Here is a 21581-nt window from a genome sequence, read left to right on the forward strand (position 1 = left end):
TAAGTGTTTGTCCTTGTACTGCCTAAAACCTTAGCACATCGCCAGGGGTACAAATATGACTCTCTGGGAAACACTGGCGTCTATGAAGAAGGTGCCTTTGGGGCACCATTTAAAGAAAGGGGCTCTTGGAGGGTTAGGCATAAGAAAGGGGGTGCCCCGGGAAGGTCTGGTTCCCTGGAATTGCAGACAGATTGAGCTTATCTTGAAAATTCTAGCGTCAGGGGAACCTGAGGAGGATGTCTGATGTCAGATTTAGGGGTGTCCAGGAAATGTCCAGAGTGTGGGAAGGATTTGGAAGCATCCCAAAGGCTGAAAGTGAGCTGAAGGGCTGGATCAAGTCTTGGAGGTTTGAGGTGCTGGGATGCAGCTCAGGGAATGGGTGGGCGGTGAGGGGGGGGGGCGGGGGGGGGCGCGGTGCGGACAGCATCTGTGTGCAGCGGTTAAGTCCCAGGAGCGTGTGGGGATTTGGAGGATGCGGGATGCCAGACTCAGTCTCAGGAATTCTGGGGGCAGGCCTCATGTGATGGGAATCTGGAGGGGGTGTTGGGGAATTTTGTGTGCTAGGGCCAGAGCATCCCAGGAATACTGGGATGGGAGGTCTCAGTCCATGCAGCAATAGAGGCGTGCAGATCCCCGGGGGTGGGGTGGGGGGTGGGGGAGGAGGAGGAAAGAGTGAAATTCACCAGAGGGATGCTCCTAAGGCCGAGGGAGCAGCTGTCCTCAGCCCACCCCTCCCCCCGTGCCTCCGCTTCTACCGTGTGAGCTCGGCTCCGGTTTTTGGCTTGGGTGACTGTTCCTCCTTCCCCCACATTGCTGCTTTTTTTTTTTTTTCGTGATGGGTTGCCCTCCTGGGGTGAAGGGTAGGAGGCCAGGAGACCCTCCGGTAGCTTAAAGGCTAGCCCGACCCACATGGAGGTCCCCACCCGCTTCCCAGAATGCCCCTTCCCTCGCACGCAGCATGCAGCCCCTGGCGGCTTATTGCTGAGGTGGAGTTGGAGAGGGCGGGGATCCAGTTCGGGGGAGGCATGCAGAGTAGTGGGGAGGCGCCCCAAAATGTAATTGATATAGTTTGGACGTATTTACACGAGTCGATTCGGGGCGGGGGGGTTCCTATGGTTCATGGAGACCTGAGAAGGCTTTTTTTCAGGAGGGGCGAATAGTTGGGGGGATGGGCTTTGGCTCCTCCCCCCCTCCATCCTGGGGGCCCAGGTGGAGGTGAGGGGCCCGGGGGTGTCTGCTGGCATCGTCGTCTCGGTTGCATATTATTAATGACCGTTTGATTTAAAAAAAAAAAAACCCTTTCCCCCACCCCCCACCCCCAGCTCCTTTGACCTTCTTCCCTGTCACCCCCGAGTCCCCCCACGGGGGGGAGGGGAGCGCTAGAGGATGGAGGGCAGGGTTGGGGGAGCGCGGCGGGCGGCCCTGGGAGAGCCAGGGGGAGTGGCAAGGGGGGCGAGGCGCAGGGACACCCCGCTCAGGCCCGCGATGCTGCTCAGGCTGCGGGATTTCTCGTAACCTGGGGGGGGGGGGGCGAAGGGCAGAAACACGGGGAGGAATCGAGGAGATAGGGGTGCAGGGGGAGGGTCCAACAGACAGAGGGACCCCAAGACAGAGAGAAGCAGGAGGGAAACAGAAGGGATATGAGATGGAAAAAGAGAAGACAGAGACAGGAAAAGGCAAGAGACAGGAAGAGATGGAGAGGGCGAGTCAGAGAGAGAAGGCAGGTGAGAGAGACGGTGAGGGAGACAGAGGATAAGAGATGGAGAGACAGACACCAAGACACAAAGTGACAGATGGCAAGAGACGGAGAGATGGACAGAGGCGGACCAAGGAGACGGAGAGAGAGAGAAGTGAACAAATTGGACAGTCAGTCGGCGTCAAGGAGAAAGGTTCAGACATGGGGAGGGGGGAGAGACTCAGGGTTAGGAGGCAGGGTGGCAGCCACCGAGCCTCCCCCACCCCCCCCACCGCAGCCCCCCTCAACTCCCCTCCCCCCTGTTGGCCCCCTCGTCTGAGGCAAAACGGTGGGGGGCAGCGAGGCAGATGGTGGGCAGCACGGGCGTGGGGAGGGAGCGTGGGTGGAATGCCAGTGGGGGAGCAGCCGGTGGAGAGGCCTTGGGAGGGAATGGGTGGGGCTGCAGTGGGTAGGGGGCTAACCTAGATGTAGAGAAATGAAGACAGGCGGGTGGGGACGCTGCGAGGGGCTGAATGGAGCACAAGTTGGCAGTGCCTCCTCCCTGGGCGGGGCGGGGGTGGTGCAGGAGGGCAGCTCCTAGAGCAGTCTGATGAGGGCAAGACTCAGCTGAAGGCTGTAATGGGGTATCTTAAAGGGTCAAGAAGCCTTTAAACGAGAACCTTCTGATGGGAAGGTCCTGACAATGTCTTGATAGTCAAAGGGATCTAAGGTTTAGGGGCACATGTGGGGTTTCTTGAAAACTTAGGAATGTCTGAAGCGTTCTGCCACTGTCTGGGCTCTTCTAGGGCTTTGCTAGGCAGTACGAAGGGGTCTGTCTGGACGAGGGCATCTTGACTGTTGGAGAGAGGGCCTGGGGGAGGTTGGAAGCCCAGTATCTTGGGAACACCCCCTCCCAGCCATTCCCAATTGCTAACCTGGGGGGAAGGGGCAGGGGGGGACCGAGGGTCTCACGAGGTCTCAGGCGGTGACAAGAGCTGGGGACAGAAATACACAGAGTCACGGGGGGGGCGGGTGGGCAGGGGGAACCCCCCAACACAGCCTCACTGTTGGGGGGACGGAGAAAAGCTGAGATCTCTTCCTCCTCTCTGGTGTTTTCCGGGGGAGGGGAGCAGTGAAATGGGGGCGGCCAGAGACATCAAATATGGAAGGAGCTTCCGGGGTGGCTGAGGGGGAAGGGGAGGATGAAGGAAAGAGGAGGGGGAGGGCTGGGGAGGAGGGGGGAGCGCGGGTCAGTGCGGGAATCAGGTGGTTGGTGAGGGGAGACGGAGAAGGGAGGGGTCATGGGGCGGGTGAGGGTCAGGTCAGGAGGAAGGATCTTGGTTGGGGGGTAATAGTGGAGGGTGGGTCCTGGAGGAAGGTTAGTTAGGAAGGGAGGCGTGTGGAAGAGGGAGGGATCCAGGACCTTGGGGGAGGGAGTTCAGTCAGCCCCATCAGCTCCAGCCATAATTTGAGTTCAATGAATGGATTTTGGCATCCGAGGCAAGAGAAGCAGGGAACTCCCCCCAACTGCCCCCCCAGTCCTCCCTCACCCACATTCCCGAATCCTCCCCCCTCCCCCTGCCCCTCAATTCCATAGGGGCCCATCCAGACCTGGGAGTGGGGAACAAAGGGAGGTGGGTAACAGGACTGGGTGCAAGCAGGGGGAGGGGTGAGATGGGAGCGGGGAGGCAGGGGGTTGGTAATGAGATGAAAGTGGAGGATGATGGAGGTGGGGGGCGGGTTGCAACAAGGAGAGGTCTGGGGATGGAACAAGAAGAGCCAGACAGTCCCCTCTGGACTAGGACCCCAGAAGCCTGGGTTCTTGTCCGCCATCTGCTCTGTGGCTGGGGGTCGGCCATGGACCTCCCTGAACTTCTGTAAGACAAGGGGGTTTAGATGCGGCTGTCCTTGGAGGCTCCCTAAGTCCTGCTGTGGCATCTCCTTAAGCTGCCGGTAGGGATTCTTTAGGATGTATCTCTATTGCGAAGGGAGATTCCACAGGCATGTGCTGAATGAATAAGCGATGGATCAAATGCTTTCAGGTGGCCTCCCATCATTTTTAAGATCAAATCCAGCCTCTCACCATGGCCAAAAAAACCTTCCCCCCCAGACTCCTCCCCTCTCCCTTAGGCCACTCAGCTCCAGCCACATTTCCCTCCTCGCTGTTCCTTTAACAGACCAAGCTCATCCCACCTCAGCACCTCAGGCAGCACCTCAGGGCCTTTTCACTTGCTGTTTCTTCTGCCTGGCTGGAGCTTTTTCAGCTTTCAAGTTTCATGCCACCTTCTCAGAAAGACTCTCACCCCTTATCTGACCTGGCCAGAGTAATTATCCTTTTGTTTGTTTTCTGCTTCCTCCAATCATGGAGTGGCAGACATTCGCTGTAAAGGGCAAGATGGTCAAAATTTTCGGGGCTCTGTGGGCCATACCATCTCGGTCGAAACTATTCCAGTCTGCGGTTGTAGACAGTGGCTGTGTTCCAATAAAGCTTTATTTACAAAACAGCTGGTGGACACATTTGGCCCGTGGCTGTAGTATGTTGACCCAGGCTCTAGAGTAGCAACTCTGTGATGGCAGATTCTTGCTTTGTGCCCTGCTAAATCTCCAGTGCCTGGAATTCTACCCTCAATCATCAGTTGCTGCATGCATGCATGAATGAATGAAGTTAGGGGTTCGCTGGGGTTGTTGTGAGGATTACAGAATATATGTTGGATTCCTGGCACGTGGAAAGTGCTTCGTTATGTTTGCTGAATAATTCATCTACCGTCTCCTCACTCTATCTCCCTCACCTCCCCCACTGGCCAGTCCTGACCCTGCTCTCTTGACCCCTGGCCCCCCGACTCTGTCTCTTTCCTTCCTCTCCACCCCCATAGCCCTGACCCCAGCTCAGGCTTTGTCCTCTCCCCCTGGACCCTCATCCCAGCCTCCTGAACTGCAGTCTCCCCACTCAGGTGCGTCCTCACGAAGCCCCAGAGCAGACCCGCCTCTCCCCAGATCCTGGGACAAGGCTCCTCAGCCCAGCCCTGCTTCTCGGCCTCAGTTCTAGGTCTGTGTCTGCCTCTCCCCCAACCTGAGAGCTCGTGGAGGGCGGGGGTGCGGTTGGATTGCTCACTGCTGAATCCCCTGGGCCTAGCGCTGCGCCGGGAGCCTGCGTGTGCTTTGTCAGTGCTGGCCAATCCACAAGGGACTGCGTGAGTGGCTGAGTCTTTCCCACCCCAACCTGTGCCCAGAAGGATGTCCTGGGTGTGTACCCCATTTTCTTGGTTAAATAAACAAAAGCAAAACCAAGGGGGGAGGCAGGGAGAGAGATGTGGATGGGGCTGAGAATGGGGGTCAGTCGTAAGGGCGGGGAGGGAGGTCAGGCACATGGTGGGGAGGGTTGGGCTTAGTTCTAGGGGTTAGTGAGGGGCACCGCAGGTCCTGGGCAGGGGGGTGCGGGGCCAGTGTCAGGGCTGGGGGTTAATTGGATGGAGCTGTTCGGAGTGAGGGGACAGGAGTCTTGGTCAATGGGGGCTGCATGTTCTCAGATGGGTTAGTCAGGAGGGAGGGGGTTCAGAGGGTGGGGGCTACTTACCCTGGGGGGAGGGGGTTCGTCCACTAGGGGGATATCCAGGCTGCAGCGTTGGCGTTGAGGTCGGGCAAGAAGCTTGGGGGGCCTGGCTTACGCCAGTCTTGGGGGGGCAGTGGGGGAGCACCAGTGGCTGGGGGTGGGGGAAAAGGCCAGAGGGTCGGGTGGGGGGGACATGGAGATGGAATAAAGACAGGTGAAGGGTCAGTGGTGAGGAAATTTGGGGGAGGGCGTCTAAGAGGGAGGGAATTTGGGGCCAGGAGATGGGGGAAGGGAAGTCCAGCACCTCCTCCCTCATCTCCCTCTCTCCCCTCCCCTGGGGGAGGGGAGGAGAGGGAGGGTCCCAGGGGGCCAGTGGAGGGCACCTCACCTTTCCGGATGGAGCCATCAGGGGAAGGGGCATAGTCAGTGAGGAGGAAGCAGGCTCGGTCCCGGCTGTAGCGGCCCCGGCTCCCGGGGGTGATGGGGCTCTTGTCTTCTGGTGACATGGCGGGCTGGTCAATAGCTGGGCAGTCCTCGTGGGCAAGCGCAGCTGCTGCAGGGTCCCCATTGGGGCGGGGATCTGTGTCCCGAGGGTCAGACAAGAGACACAAAGGAGAGAGTGAGGTGTGGGAACTCATGGAGAGGGCAAGGTCAGCGAGGAGAGGTGATGGAGGTGCAGGTGGTTAGGGGGTGTGGCTGGTGGGTTTGGGGAGTGGGTCCTGGGTGGGGAGGGTGTTGAGTGTTGGGAAGGACAAAACGGTAGGGAAGGGAGTTGAAGGCTAGGAAGTGGGGGTCAGGCGGGGTGTTGGGTTCTGAGAAGGGCAGGACTGAGGTAGGGTGTCGGGTGTTTGAAGGGACAGGGACGGGGGGAAGAGGTGGTTGGGAAGTGAACCGGGTGCTGGGAAGGAGGCTGAGACAGAGTGGAGGGTGGGATGGTTGGTTGAAGTGGACCGAATAGGGCACAGCTGGGGTAGGGTGCATGGTTTGGGATAGGTTTGGAGGGATGGCTGGGAGGGATGCAGGGGGCTGGGAGGTGGTAGTTTAGGGAGGGGTGTCGGACGCTGGCAAGGGCACAGTGGGAGGCGTTGGGAAGGTGACAGATGAGGGAGGGGGGAGGTGGGGGTCCCCCAGGCTCTGACTTTAGCTATTTTTAATTGGTGTGAAACTGGGTCAGCGGCTGAGGGAGCAAGATGGGGGCCGGGCAGCCCAGCTCCCTTTCTTGACCTACTTACGGCATGGGGGTGGGGCCCCCCAGCCTCTCCCTTCCCTGGGACTGATGCCCCAATCACTGCCTCTGAGACACAGACTCCCCTGGGGGGGGAGAGATGAGCACAGGCTCAGGCAACTTTCCTCTCCCCTCACCTCCTTCATCAGACACTGCAACAGTGCCCTGGCCTCGGTCTCTGGCCCCTGATTCCCATGTGAGACTCTCTCCCTGTGCTCTGAACCACCCCCCATCTCTCTTTCTCTGAGTCCCTCTCACCATATGGCTGATCGCTCTGCCCCCCACCCCCCTGGTTCCCCTGAATACCTTGGCTGCAAGTCTGTCTCTCCCCAAAACCCTCTTTCACACGAAATCTCTGTTTCTCCATCACTATTTCCGTGCCTCTTCTCTGGCCTCAGCAATTGCTGTTCACTGTCCTCTCTTCCGTCTCTGTTGCTGACCACCCCATCTCTCCGGAGTCTCAGCAACTACCTCCTGCCCCCCTCACAACCTCCCCACCTCTGCCTGCGCCCCCCACCTCCACCCCTCGCACCCCCTCCTCACCTGCCCGGTTGATCTCAATCACTTCCTCCTGAGCCAATGGGCAAGGCTCCCCAGGGGCAGGCAGAGGAGGCAGCCCCATGATCCCGAGCCCACCCGCTCCCCCCCTGAGCAGCCCGGGGTGCGTGTGGGGCCCTGGTGGGTAGGCCCCTGCCACAGTCACCCCCATGGAGGGCGGGGTGATGGGTGGTGGAGGGCTGATGCTGCCGCTGCTGTGGTGAGGATGGGGCGGGGGCGGTGGTGGTGGGTCGGGCTTGCAATAGTTGGGCGAGCCGGGCTGCGGAGGCCGGGGAATATGTTTATTCTTCTTCTTGGGCAGCTTCTGTTTGGCCATGGCCAGCGAATAGTACATGCCAAAGTTGTTGACAATGACGGGCACGGGCATGGCGATGGTGAGCACCCCAGCCAGGGCACACAGCGCCCCAACCAGCATCCCTGACCACGTCTTGGGGTACATGTCTCCGTAGCCCAGGGTTGTCATGGTGACCACGGCCCACCAGAAGCCGATGGGGATGTTCTTGAAGTAGGTGTGGTTGGAGCCCAGGATGTCATCGGGGTCAGCGCCAATGCGCTCAGCATAGTAGATCATAGTGGCGAAGATGAGCACACCAAGCGCCAGGAAGATGATGAGTAGCAGGAACTCATTGGTGCTGGCACGGAGAGTGTGGCCCAGCACGCGCAGCCCCACGAAGTGCCGCGTGAGCTTGAAGATGCGCAGGATCCGGACAAAGCGGACGACCCGCAGGAAGCCCAGCACGTCTTTGGCGGCCTTGGAACTGAGGCCCGAGAGCCCCACCTCCAGATAGAAGGGCAGGATGGCCACACAGTCGATGATGTTGAGGCTGCTCTTGAGAAATTCCACCTTGTCTGGGCAGAAGGTGATGCGCATGAGAAACTCAAAGGTGAACCAGACGACACACACACCCTCCACGTAGGTCAGGAAGGGCTCCGTCTCCACCTCCACATTGGTGATGTTCTCCGGCGGAGCCCCAGGGATCGGGGAGGCCTGCGTCACTGTCTTGTTGCTGATGTGGATGAAACCCTCGTGGGTCTCCAGGCAGAAGGTGGTGATGGAGATGAGGATGAAGAAGAGGGAGGCGAAGGCCACGTACTGCGGGACAGGACAGGAGAGAGAGGGCAGAAGGTGACCCAGGCATCTGGTCAATTAGCCATCTCCCCGAGACCCTCCCAGAGGCCCCTTTCCCAGACACAAACTCCAGGGAAACCCAGGTGTCCCAACCCCAGTGCCTCCATCACTTCTTGCATCCTGTTCTCTCTAAATCTTGCAAAAGGATCAGAGGCAGCTCTCCCCCAGCTCGGGAGAAGAGCTGGCCCCAGAAGCAGCAGCAGATGGGCCACTTCTTTCCTGGAAACAGCAATTTTTGCCTCCTTGCTCTGTCTCCTAGACCATCCCCCCCGCTCCTGTTCCCTGTGTCGTATCTCAGGGGTCCCTGGCAGGGTCCAAGCATTCTGCTGGGGGATGTGGGTAGGGAGACTAAGATCATACATCCTGTGTCTCAGAGGCTTTGGGGCTTAGCTTGGAGCTGAGGGAAGGCGAAGGGGAGAAGGTGGGTCGGAGGCAGAACCAGGAGGTGGTTAAGAGTAAGAAAGCCTGGGTTTGAATCCAGCTTTTTCCCTGCCTAATTGAGCAAGGAGATTAATCTTTCTGAACCTCAAATTTTTTACAGGATTATTGTAAGGATTACATTAGATGAGTATACAAAGGGCCTGACTCCAAAACTAGTGCTTGGTCTAGTGTTTGGAACCTAGTAAGGCTTGAGCCGTTATTAGGGTGTTGCGGCATCAGTTAAAGGGAGCCAAGGTTGAGGCCTCAGATAGGTGCCGGTGTTTAAGGACCCTGATGCTAATGACTGGGTCTCAGAAAAGGGAGAAGGCTGAGTGAGGCCCTCACCCAGAGAGAACAGCGCAGAGTTGGACCCACAGAGGGGAGGAGGGATGTTAGGTCCCTGAAGGAAGAAGGAGGTGAAGGGTCAAGACTGAAAAAAGGGAAGATGATAGGGGTGGGGTTTAAGGCTCTGGAAAGGAAGGGAATGTCAGGGGCTTGAACATAGGGCAAGGGGAGAGGGCAGGGCTAGGCCCAAGGAGAGGTGAAGGGGCTTGTCAGAGGTTCAGAGATATGGGGGCAGGGGTGCCTGGTTCATTTCAAGATGGTCCTGAGCCCAATGGTGTGGGTTTTGATGAAGGCCTTGAGAAGAGACAGGGTCAAGCTCTTGGAGAAGGCCCCTAGAAACTGTAGTTGGCTTTATCAGATATGTAGAAGGGAGGTCGAAGGAGTGGGGTTAGTCCTTAGAGAAGGAAGGGGATGGGCTTTGAGGCAGAGGGGGCTTTAATCAGATGGGTAGAGGAGAGATGGCCTGGGGTGCAGAGAAGAGAGGAGAGCCAGGGTTGGCTCCCGGGCCAGCACTGTCCCTCTCAGCACTCCGTTTCCTCCACGGGATGGGGGGCAAGTTCCGGGCTTGGGAGACCTTGACTTTAATCTGAAGTGCAGAGCCGAGAGGCGGGCCAGCGTCCGCCTCAGAGATGACCCTAGATCTTGGGGTGGGCTAGGGCTCAACTCTGGCCCTCTGCCCCGCCCCCCTCTTCGTTTCTCCGCAGTGGTTTAAGAGGCCAGAGGCCTCCGCAGAGCGCATGCCTGGTGCTCCCCCGCCCCCCTCCGAGCCGGGCGCAGGGCGCAGGTTGCGGCACCGCAGTGGGGGCGGGCCGGATGGACCAGGGGGCGGGGCGCGCGGGGGGCAGCACCACGGACAGCTCCCCCACCGCAGTGCGCAGCCGCAAGGCCTGAGAGCTGTCTTAACCCATTCCAGGCCGTTGCCGAGCAGGCAGTGCGCAGCCGCAGTGCCGCTTCACAGCGGGAGGCCACAGGCCAGGAGCTTAATTAACTCCTTCCCTCCCGCGACACAGAAGGAAAGGTGGGCACCCGTCGCAGTGCGCAGCTTAGAAGCTGGACAGCGTCAGGACCCCCTTGTCCAGAGATGCTTCAAAAGCAGAAGGCGTAGGAGGGCATGGAGTCCCTGTAAGAAGGAAAGAGGAGATTATGGGGAGAGGCGTGAGGGGGAGGTAGAGCCGGACCCTCCACTTTGCGTTGGCCTCAACTCTCAACTCTCAAACTCTCATTTGGCGGCCAGAAGATGCTTGGCACTACGTGGACACTCAAAACTCATCTGTAAAGTAAATGAATGTCCCCCATAGCTGTCCCAGACCCCTAGTTTCACCTCAGAACACTTCAATGGGGTCACAAGAGGGAAGGGCTCCCCAGGCCATGGGGGGAGGGTGCCGCTGAGAGGCCTGAGGGGGCATATAGGGCCACGTCCTTTCTGCACCTCCTCTCCCCCACCTCCCCCCCACCCAACCCCAAATCTTGCCAACTCAGCGCTTCCCGGGGACCAAACTTTATGCGGTGCCTCCGGCCCCCCTCCCCCTCGCTCCCTCCCCCAGTGCGAATGCGGCACTGCGGGTCCTCCGTGTCCTTCCTGGCCGGCCCAGGACGCGGCACGGTGGGGGGAGGGTGCCGGACCGCCTCCTCCGAGTGTTTGGGTCCCCAGGAGGCTAGAAAGGGGCCTGGAGTCTCTCCTCTTTCCCTCCTCTCTCTAATTTCCCACCCCCACATCTTGAACTGTCCTCTCTCCTCCAACACAGGGAGGAAGTTAAGAGGAGGAAGAGGTTCAAATGAGAAACAGGGGGAAGGATAGCTATTTAGCCTGGGAAGTTACAGATGTTTGAGGAAAGTTTTTTGGGGGGAGAGACGAAGAGAGCTTTGGGGGAAATATGGAATTTTGAGAGAGATAAGACTGGAGAGAGGAGAAGGTTGGAGTGTGGGCTCTTTGGTTCACTTTGCGGGGGGCGGAGGGGGGTCTGAGAGGCCCAGTCCTGTGCTTTGGAATGGGTAGTGGGGGGGGGGGTTAGGAAAGGGGAAGTGAGCAGGGCTTGGGGAGGGGCGTCAGGTGGGAAGATACCAAGGTAGATCAGAAAGACCTGGGAGCTATTTTGAGGAGGAAGTTTTGGGGCTGATAACTTGAGGAGGGTCCCAAGGATTGAGGTTAGGTAAAGTTCTGGAGCGGGAAGGAAAGTCATTTACCCACTAGGAAAGAGGCTGGGAGGCTGAGGGTGGGAGGAGGGCGTCCCAGAGATAGAGAGTGGGCTATGCAGTTTAAAGATGAAGGAAGAAGTTGGAAGAATCTGTGGATGAGAGAGAAGCTATTCTGGAGGGCATATGGGAAGTTCTGGAGAGGAAAATCATATCATGGGGGCTCAGGACTCTTCTGGAGACATTGAGGAGGAGTGTGAAAGCCTTGGGGGAAGTCTGGAGCTGTATGGGGAAATCCTCGGGAGGGGAGTTGGTGTGGAGGATGCAGGAAGGGATGTGAACACAGAGGGGGCAGCAGGGTCCCAGGAGAGAAGAAGCCCCAAGACTCTGTTGCAGTGAGGGGGAAGTATACTAGCCAGAGCAAGTGGTTTGGAGGTTCAGAGGAGTCCAGGGGACTCTGAGATTGGGGTGGGAACTATTCTGAGACTTTAAGGGCAGAATAAGCAAGGGGGGTTCAAAGGTAACCAGGAGACTCAAACTTGGAGATAGGGAGGGGATGTGGAGACGGGCAGAAGGAGAATCAGAGGTGCTGGGAGAGGCTTCAGGACTGACGACTGGAAGCTAGAGAGCAGGCTTCAGAGGGTCTGCAGGGGGTGGAGACAGTATTCACAGGGCCTGGGACACTTTGAGGGTTAGAAAGAGATGTCTTCTGAGGATCTAAGGAGGTACAAGAAACTGAGGGCTGGACAAGGGTCTTCTGAGGGTCTGAGGGGTGGCCAAGAGAGGTGAGAAGAGGTTAAAAGGGGCTAAGAAGACTCAGGGTTGAGGAAATGTCTTCTGAGGGTCTCAGGAGGGGTCCAGGAAAGGCAGATGTGGGGTTGTTCAGGGGGTGTGTTTAAGAGATTCATGGTCAGAAAGGAAGTTTCTAAGGGCCTACGATGGCCTAGATAAGCTGGGTGGGGTTTAGAGAGGTCTGGAGTATTCTGAAGGTGGCAAAGAGATCTTCTGAGGATCTGGGGATGGCCGGGAGACGGGGGTGTGTTCAGAGTATGGGAGACTAAGAGGCTAGGAGGCCGAGAGACCAGGAAGGGCTGGGAAGGACCAGGGATTAAGGGCGAGGATGGGGCGTTTCTGAGGGTCTGGGAGCTCCAGGAGAGGGGAGGGGGATGGGGGCTCCGAGAGTACGCTCACCCTGGCGGCCCGCGACGAGTAGGGGTCCTCGAAGAGCGCCCACACGCGGGGCTGCCAGCGACGCCACCACGTGCCGCCCGCGCCGCCCGCGCCCCCTGGCGGGCCCCCGGCGCCGCCGCCAGCGTCCTGGAAGCAGAGGCGCTTGAGCTCGCCGCCCGCGCCGTCCAGGCCGCCGCCGCCCGCGCCCGCCTCGTCGTCCAGGCCCGCGTCATGGGCGCCCGCAGCGTTGGCAGCGTTGGCGGCGCCCGAGGGGTCAGGTGCCTCGAAGGAGTCGAGCGCTTCCTCGGCGTCCCGGTGCTGCCGGTAGGTCATCCAGCAGCAGGCCTCCACGTCGGTCTCGTCGATGCCCCAAAAGCCGAGCTCCTCCTCGAAGAGCGGCCCGCACACGTCGGCCGGGCAATGCAGCTTGCCAGTGCGGTAGTAGTTGAGCACGTAGGCGAAGACACCCGGATGCCGGTCAAAGAAGAACTCATCGGCGCCCGGGTCGTAGTCGAAGCGCGCCGCCGCCTCGGGCTCCGTCAAGCCGGCCAGCCGCGTCCCCGGCAGGGTGCGCAGCGTCGAGCGGTACGTCTCATGGCGCACGCCGCCCACGTTGATCACGATCTTGCCACTGTCGCCACCGCCGCCGCCGTGCCGCCCCATGGCCGCCGCCGGCAGCCCGGGGCATGGCTCGGCGCGCCGGCCCCCGGGCCCGCGGGGTGCCGGGCGGCCCGCCGGGGACGCGGCGGGGCCGGGCTGCGCAGGCTGCTGCTGCTGCTGCAGCGGCGGCGGTGGCGGTGGCGGTGGCGGCGGGGGCAGCGGCAGCGGGGACTCGGACGGCTGCGGCGGCGACACCGGCTGCTGTTTGCTGGACCCCTGGCGCCCGCGGAAGGATGAGACGCAGACTGAGCTCAGCATTGGATGGGGGGCGGAGAGGGAGGGGCGGGGTATCAGGGGGCGGGGCCGCAGGGGAGAGAGATGTGATTGGGTGATAGGAGGTGATGGAGGGAGGGGGCGAGACCGCAGGGAGGGAGAAACTGAATTGATTGGCCTGGGAAGAGGTGGGGGCGGGGCTAAAGCTGAGAGAAGGGCCCGGACTCCAACTCCGCCTAGCTGGTCGGGGCGGGGCCGCAGATGGAACACACCGATTGGGTCTTTCTGGGATAAGGGGCGGGGCCGAGCGAGGTGTTAAGGCGGGATGGGAGGCTAAAGTTGCCTGGTTTGGCAGCACTGGGAGAACAGAGGAGGCGGGGCTAAATATAAGAAAGAGATCTGATAGAACTAAGAAAAGGAGCGGGTCGGGCAGAGGAAGGGGACAGGTCCGAGCTATTTAAAGGGGCCTGACTGTCCGTGACTGGCGGAGTCAGGGGCAGGGCCACAGTCGGGGCGGCCGTCTGGATTGCATAGTGACGGACCTAAAGAGCCGGCAAGCAATACCCGGTGAAGTGGGGCAGATGGAGACTGCCGGGTTGAGCTCCTAACATTGATTGGACGGGGCAGAGCGGATCTTAAGAAGAGGCAGCGCCACAGAAATTAGAAACAGTCCTAATTGGGCTGGGAGAGTGAGGGGGCGGGACTGAATGAGGGGCGGGAACTGGAAATGGAGAGTGGCACTAGACTGGACAGAAAGGGGACACGGCAAGGGGAACAGGGACTGAGACCCAGTGAGAAGGGGCGGAAATGGGCGAGGCCTGGAAACCTGAGAGCTTCTGGCTAGGACTAAGGGAGGCGAGGAAAAGAAGGGGAAGGGTCGGAGCTGCAAACGCGGCCCGTTTAGCCGTGGCTGGGCCGGGAGAATGTCAGGAAGGATTCGGAGGGACTGCGGGAGGTGGGTGGGATCCACGAATGGTAAAATAAGTCTTGAATGGGCTGTGGAAAGGCAAGACTAAGGGAGGAGAGGCGCTTTAAGGGATTTGAAAGCAACCAGGCTAGGTGGGGGCGGGGCAGGGCTAAAAGTGTAGAGAATGGCTAAGGAAAAGGTGAGACCTGCAGAGTACAAAGCTACCGGGATGGACGGAGCGGTGGGACCTAGAACGGGAAGTCTTGGGGGCCAGAGAACCTGGGAGATAGTTCTAAGGGTCAGTAGGGCCTTAGAAGGGGGAACGAGGTGAGGGAAAGTGGGCGAGGTCTAGATAACGGCGGACTGCAGCCAGCAGAACCAAGGGATGGATGAGAACTGGTAAGGAGAGTCTTAAGAGAAGCGGAGGGGAGAAACCAAAAGGCCGGGAAACAAAGTCTAGACTGAGGCAATAGGCGGGGCCAATAGGAAATTGGGCGGGATTAGGTTTCAGAGAGTCCTGGTGGGAGGGCAGAAAGTTGGGGCGGGGCTAATGGTGGGCGGGGCCAGAACTAGGCGGACGGCCCCGGAGCCGGTCAGGCCCCGCCCCCTGGGCTGGACTGGACCCCGGGTGGTAGAGCGCAGGCGCGGGGGCTGGGGCGGGGCCAGCGGCTGCGGCTGGGGCTGCGGCGGCAGGAGGCTGTGCCTGTGGGAGGGAAGTGGGTGGGTCAGGGGCTGCGGGCGTCCCAGGTCTGCACTGCTCCCAGCCCGCCTCCTCCCTCTGCAGGTACGGCGGCTGGCTGGTATCGCCTCCCTCTCCACCCCGACTCCCGCTTCTGTGTCTCTTAGTGTCTCTTTTTCTCCCCTTTTCTGAATATTTGTCCCCCCGTCTCTGCCCTTACTCCTCTGAGGCTCTGGCCCCTCCTTACTCTGCGCTCCCTCTGGTTCTCTGTCCCATTGTTCTCTGTATCTGTCCCCCTCCTTCTGAGTCTTGCCCCTCTTCTCTCTAAGCCTCAGTCTCCTCTCCCCTGTGTCTCGATCTCCCCACCCCCAGTCTCATCTTGCCCTCTGGACCTTTTTCTCGGATTTGCCTCTCTCTGGGTCTCTGTCCCTCCTCTTTGTGTCTCTGTCCCCCGCCATCCCAGGGCATCCCAGGCTCCCTCCTCTCTCTGGTCTCTGCCCATCCATCTGGGTCTCCGTCCCCCTAGCTCTTGTTCTTTTACTACCTCCTTCCCCGTGTCTTTTTCCCCTCCTCCGTCTCTTTTCCCCCTCTGTCACTGCTTTTTCTCTTTCTGTCCTTTTTCTTTCTTTCCCTTCCCTGGGCCTCTATCCCCCACCCCCACCCCGTGCCTCTTTCACCCCTTTCTGAATCCCTGTCCCCCTTTTTCTGGGTCTCTGTCCCCACTTCTTTGGGGCTCTGTCCTGCTGTCCTTCAGTCTCTGTCCCTGCCTCTGGATTTCTGTCGCTTTCTCTCAGGCTCTCACCGCATCACCGTCTCTAATCCTCAACCTGGCCAGGACTCGAGGCTGCGTCACTGCAGAGAGTTGCAGAAGTGGGGCCCGTCCTGCGGACCAGGGAGGTAGTTTACCTCAACTCCCCCCACTGCCCCCGATCCACTGTTCTCAGGCAGTCCTCAAGCCCCCGTGGGACCCAGGAGGGTAGAGAAAAGACATCGGGGCTTCCTACTCTGCTCTGCCCCGGATTCTGGTGTATCCCCAGGCAGAAGCAGTGAATCCTGAGGTGAGGGAATGGTCTTGGGTTGAGTGAGGCTTCTAGGCAGGTGGGGCGTGGGGGTGGATGCTGGGGCCGGCGTTGGGTAGGCACTAGGAGCTGGGAGTAAGGGCTAGGGTAAGGACCTAAGTCAGCCATCCTCCCTTATACCCTCCCCCCACCCTACCCAACTCTACTTTTCTCTTCAGCCTTTGATAGCAGCCAGGCAGGTGCGGGCTGGGGCAGAGGGAAGTGGGGAAGGCAGGGATGGGGTGGGGGGAGCGAGGAGGCTGGAAGAAGGGAGAATAGGGAATGAGACTCGGGATTAAAGACCGTGGGATTGGGGGAAGAGGCTCGGTCAAGGATGATCCAGACTCCATCAGGCCCTGGGAAATTTGGGTGCCGTCACTCCCACATGGCCCTCTCCAGGCCCCACCAGGGTATGCGGGGATTTGTGAGCCTGAATTCTCCACCCATAGGGGAGGCTTCTGGAGGCATAATGAGGGCTTGGGTTATGGGACACCCAGCTCGGCAAACAGGCCAGAGGGACGTGGACTCGATTTTTAGCGACGGACACCAGGGGAGGGGAGGCCAATGTCTGTTCGCGTCTTCAGACCCTTTCCCCATCCCTCCTCCTTCCCAGTCTATCCCTTCTCAGGCCTTCAAGGCACAAAATTCCTGAAAGCCCCAGATTCTCACCTCAGTCATCCTTGGCGCCGCCTCCTAACTCTCCCTCCTCCATTCCCCAAAGCCCTGGAATTGGGGAAGGGTCTTCCCCTTCCTGACTTCCAAGACCCCTTCCTTGTTCCTCCGCGCCCATTCCTATCAGTTCTAAATCCAGGAAAGACGATCTTCCAGGCACTAAAGCTGAAAATGTGGGGACTCTGCCTACGATCCTTGGTCCCCCGAGACCCTCCAATTACCTCTCCGCTGTAACCTTTGAGTCCTCCTCTCCCGAGTCCCCCGCCTCCAAAACTGGGATTTGGGCTGTCTTACCGCCCCCGGACCCTGTGCCTTCTCCCCCTCCCCCGTACTCACCCCAAGTCGAGGCGGGGCGGGGATGGGGGAATCCGGGATTAGCGATGGGGGGAGGGGTGACCCAGCCCCGCAGCTCTGGGCAGCGAGAGGCTGCGGAGGAGGGTAGTGACATCATCGCCGGAGGAGGGGCAGCCCAGCTCCCCCCAACCCGGGGAATCCCAAGGGTAGAGAAGAACAGGAGATTAAGTGTGCGGGAATGGTATCTCCTCCCCTTAGAACAAGGGTTGGAAAATCCTTTACGATTTCAGCCACCCCCCACTGCCACCTGTCGCTGCCGTCGCGACCTGTCGCCTCCCACGCGTGTTGTGGCTGCCCCCGCCCCCGTTAGGACGTGAACACCGCCTAGACTACAACGTCCGTGATGCTCCGCGGCGTCGAGTGCATTTGAGGAGAGGCAGTGTAGGCGAGAGGCTTCATGGGCTTCGTAGTATAGGACCCTCGCACCAGTGTGCGCCTTGGAGAGGAATGATACCTTTCTCCTTCCTTTCTTTCTCAACTCCAGAGAGCCGGACACTAACTTTTTTCTGAAAAAAATCACGCGCTTAAAAAAAAAGGGGGGGGCTTCCCTGGTGGCGCAGTGGTTGAGAGTCCGCCTGCCGATGCAGGGGACACGGGTTCGTGCCCCGGTCCGGGAAGATCCCACATGCCGCGGAGCGGCTGGGCCCGTGAGCCATGGCCGCTGAGCCTGCGCGTCCGGAGCCTGTGCTCCGCAACGGGAGAGGCCATAACAGTGAGAGGCCCGCGTACCGCAAAAAAAAAAAAAAAAAGGAAGAGACCCAGGTAAGTTTAATAGAAATAGATTTTTACTGAGTATCGGGGGATGCACATGCGCATAACCAGGGCCTCAACCGGAGAACTGCGCCTGCGCAAGCCCACCCTTTCACTGTCCTGCTCCACGAGCTCGAGCGCGCCCAAGCCCCACTCGCGCCCCGCTTTTCCTGTCGCCACGGTCGAAGACGGCCACGTAGCTGCCCAAGAAGACATCGCCCCGCAGAGGGGCCCTGCGGGCGGAGGCATGTCCAGAGCCTGGAAGCCAGACAAGCAGAGACGGACGCCACCCCGAGGAATCTACAGGGCGACAAGACGGATCACAGGTGTCGTGTCACGCCCACCGGTGTTCCTTCTTCCTACGAGCCAGAGCTTCGCCCCGCCCACTACCGTGGGCACTAGAAATGTTTATGTGGTTCCTGCTTGGCCCTAGTGATGTCTCACTCCCAGCCCCACCCTCTCAACCCGTCACTGACGGGTCATTGTGACTGCCACCTACCTGGATGAGTCCTGGGCCGTGAGGTTAAACCAGACCCCGCCAAGGAGGAAGGAGACTGGAGGGAGCGTTGGGCTTTTCGAGCACTGGATGAGGTACGGAGGGAAAAGAGGAGCAAGTAGAGACGAGGGATTCCTTCTTTGCTCAAATTCTTTCCATGACTCCCAGTGCAACAGGGAAATGTCCGTTTTGAGCAGCTAGGTATTCAGGACCTTGTGTGGTCAGGCTCTGCTGTCTTCTGTAGCCTTATTGGCTTTTCCCTCACTCCTATATAGTTGTTGCCACTTCCCCTAGGCTCCCATTTGATCAAAACCTCTTTTCCTCTAATTGAAAATCAAAAACTGGTGGCCCACGGGCCATACTGGGCCTATATGTGTATGTAATTAGTCTTATACTAATTATAAGTTTACTCACTCTCATCCTGTCCTGTCCCCGGAGTCACTTAGAGTAGACACTTGGGAGGTGTCCTTGCTTCCCCTCACTAACCCCTGGCCTGTCACTCACAAGGTCCAGTGTTTTCAGCCCGTGCATACCTCTTAGCCATGCAATTCCCACCCGCAGGCCAGAGCATCCTGCCCAATGTCCACGATTAAATCCCTATTAGCCTCCCCAGCCCACACCCACCAGACACCAGGTCCTCACCTCCCCCATTAGCAGGGGGACTCCCCCAGTGGCTGCCTGCAGGGCCCGGATCTCCTCAGTGGGTCCCGTGATGAGAGACGTGCCTGTGTCCAGAATGGCAGCACAGCCCCGGGCACAAAGAGTAAGCCCTGTGCCAACCTCCACACTGTGAAGCAGAAGGAGGCAGTCATTAGAGCCAGCATCCTAGGAGGCCAGACCCCCAGCCCCCTCCTCCTGCAGAGCCAGGAGTCCCGGCCCACAATCCCTCCTCCATCAGACCTAGGAGTCTGGGTCCTCGGCTCCCTTCACACCAGGACACTGGATTTTAGGCTCTAGCCCACTCCTCCCAGACCTAGGAGGCCAGGTTCCTCACCACTCCATGTGGATCTGCCAGTAGGCAGGGATCGTGACTAACACAAAGGTGAGGGGTGGGGTGTAGTGTGCTGGGTCCGAGCCACCCAGGACCAGCTCTCCACCATCAGCTGCCTCAGGGTCCCTGCAGAGGCAGACAGCTGTAGGTGTCGTGGGCATTTCTCCTGCCAGCCCCAGGAGTGGCCAAGGGAGGGACTTCTGCCAATGGGGTGGTGTCTGGGTTCTAGGTGGGATAGTGGGATGCAGGCAGGGCCTTGATGTTGGGACTGGAAGCAAGGCAAGAAGTGAAGAGAAATGGGGCTTTTCTTGGTGGAGGTTAGGATTTTAGGGTCTTGGGAGCTTCCTGAAGTGGGCATAGGACTTCTTGATTTGACTGCAGAAGGTAAAACTTTTGGGGGGAGTGGAGCATTGAGGCTTCTGAATTGGCCTTGGTAGGTGTGATTGTGAGGAATCAGTCTCCCCGAGTGGATGATGAGACTTTCTGAACTGCATGTCTAGAACTTCCGGGGAATTAGACTTCCTCAGTTGGCTGAAAGTGATAGGAAGGCGGAAGGGGGGGGGCGGGCACTTCCTGGAAGTGTGGAAGGTCAGGATCTACTAAGAGGTGGGTGGGGGGATTCCCTGGCTGTCCAATGGTTAGGACTCCGCCCTTCCACTGCAGGGGGCAAAAGTTGCAGCAGGGGGCAAAAGGTTAGGACTCCGCCCTTCCACTGCAGGGGGCAAAAGAGGTGGGTGGGACTTCCTGGGTTGGACGTCCGGATAACTGAAGGGGCACAGAATTTCCTGCCTGGAAACTGCCCGGAGAACAGCTTGGGCTTTCTAAACATAAGTTTTAAGCTTCCTAAAAGGTAAATGTAACTTCTTAGATTAAAATGGGCAATTCCTGACTTCTGACATGTGTTCTCCAATGGAATTGGGATTTCTTTATGGTGAAGATGGGGTTCTTAAATTCAGTATTTGATGGGGTAGGGCATGGAATTTCCTGGTTTGAGTTTGAAACATGGAACGTTTTAAGTGACGGTGAGTTTCTTTAGTAGGTCTTAAGGTGTTGCTTAGTGAGTGGAACTTATGAATAGGGTTCATGTGTTTCTTATATTGGGGCGGTGACTTCCTGAAGGAGGGCAGAACTTCCTTCTTGGGGCTAGGACTCAGAGGAAGGTAGACCCTCCGCCATTCCCTGTTGAGGTAGAAGGAGGAGACAGGCTTATCCAGAAGCCCCTGGTCCACCAGTCTATCCAGCGGGGGCCGAACTCCTCCCACAGCCAGAGCGGGAAAACCGAAGCCCAATATCCCATCGAAGTGGGCAAATGTGAAGACCAGGCTGGGCTCCCACAGGGCCTCCCCAAAAATCACCGATGCACCTGTGATTCCCCCAATCTGGGGTAGATTCAAATGGAGTAAGTTACTTCCGGGAGGACATTACCTACATGTCTCTGAAGTCTCCCAAACCAAGGCATGAATCCCAGGTCTGGGGACATCTGTAAACGACTCCAACTGCCTAGGAAGCTTTGCCTTGTAACTTGAGAAGGCCCGCCCCTGTCTGGGAAGCCCCGCCCTCTTCCCCAGGAAGCCCTGCCTCGCAATTCAAAAGCCCCATCCGTTTACCCTGGAGGCCCCGCCTCTTCAAGCCCCTCCCTAAACCAGATAATCCTAGAGGTGGGCTTCTCCCAGGCTCAAGCCTTCCCGGGGCCAAGGTCACGCCCAGTCAGCTTGTCCTCACTCAGGATGCCTTCTGGGCGGCCAGTTCAGTATTGAATGGCAAACTTGGTCCCATTGGGCCGGAAGGAGCTGGAGGCTTTGGGGTTGAAGCGGTGGTGGAGACATCTCTGGGGACCCGTGCGGACCCAGGCGTCCTGCGGCTCCGTTTTCTTTCCCCGAGACTGCGCCCTGTTCACTGCCTACTTCCAGGTTTGAGAGGTGACTAAGACACGGAGTTTCTTGGTGGGTGATGTGGGAGTGATGGGTGGTATTTTGGGAGGAACGTGCCAAATATTTTGGTAGGGTCGCCGGAAGTATTGGCGTGCCTCACTCCCGACTTCGGTGGTGGTGGAGAGTCTCCTGTGCCCCTCCCTTACCCATTCTTTACTTACAACTTTCACTTCATTTTTTCTCATTAACCACAAGAGTTTTCTGGGGCAAACAAATGTATGGCCGGGACGTTTGTGAAAGGTCTGGGGGAAGGAAGAGAGGGTCAGACTAGACGTCTTCTGCCCCATATTAAGTGGGACTGCCAAAGTGTCAGGACCCCTGATTCCTATTGTTTTATCTGGAAAATACTGAAACACACAAAAAGTCCATAGCCCTACCACCATTGAAAAAGCATAAAAATAATTTGCAGTGTCTCTCTGTCTGCCCCCTTTTCCATAATTAAGTTTCTCAAGTATTTAGGAGCACCCAAAAACCCAGTTTAAGCGTGCCCTAGATTTCTGGGTACCACCCTCAGAGATTCTGATTCCAGAGGCCTGAGACAGAGCCCAAGAATCTGCGGGAAAAGCAATTCATTTACATGATTACAACTGTGTTAATGTTATTTCCATTTACAAGGACTGGGTAGACCTAGAGAAAAGCAAACTTGGGAGAGTGTACTAGTTAGT

At 58.5% G+C, this 21581-nt stretch overlaps 1 protein-coding gene across 3 annotated transcripts; it reads right to left on the minus strand.

Annotated features, from left to right (window-relative positions):
• Positions 1 to 1379: 1379 nt before the first annotated feature.
• On the minus strand, positions 1380 to 13123 carry KCNC3 (potassium voltage-gated channel subfamily C member 3; the record flags this gene model as incomplete). Of its 3 annotated transcripts, none has more annotated exons than XM_082863472.1 (4): positions 1380 to 1516; positions 5614 to 5805; positions 6994 to 8101; positions 12227 to 13123. In XM_082863472.1, 4 exons carry the CDS (start codon positions 13121 to 13123, stop codon positions 1380 to 1382), a joined length of 2334 nt encoding a protein of 777 aa, XP_082719598.1. The 3 variants fall into 3 exon arrangements, with proteins under 3 accessions (XP_082719598.1, XP_082719599.1, XP_082719597.1); XM_082863473.1 differs by lacking the exon at positions 1380 to 1516 and adding an exon at positions 5273 to 5376; XM_082863471.1 differs by lacking the exon at positions 1380 to 1516 and adding an exon at positions 5273 to 5376 and having other exon boundaries at positions 6949 to 8101.
• Between the last annotated feature and the right edge of the window lie 8458 nt (positions 13124 to 21581).

The sequence above is a fragment of the Leucopleurus acutus genome, assembly GCF_964270905.1.
Source record: "Leucopleurus acutus genome assembly, chromosome: 20".
Taxonomy (NCBI): Eukaryota; Metazoa; Chordata; class Mammalia; order Artiodactyla; family Delphinidae; genus Leucopleurus; species Leucopleurus acutus.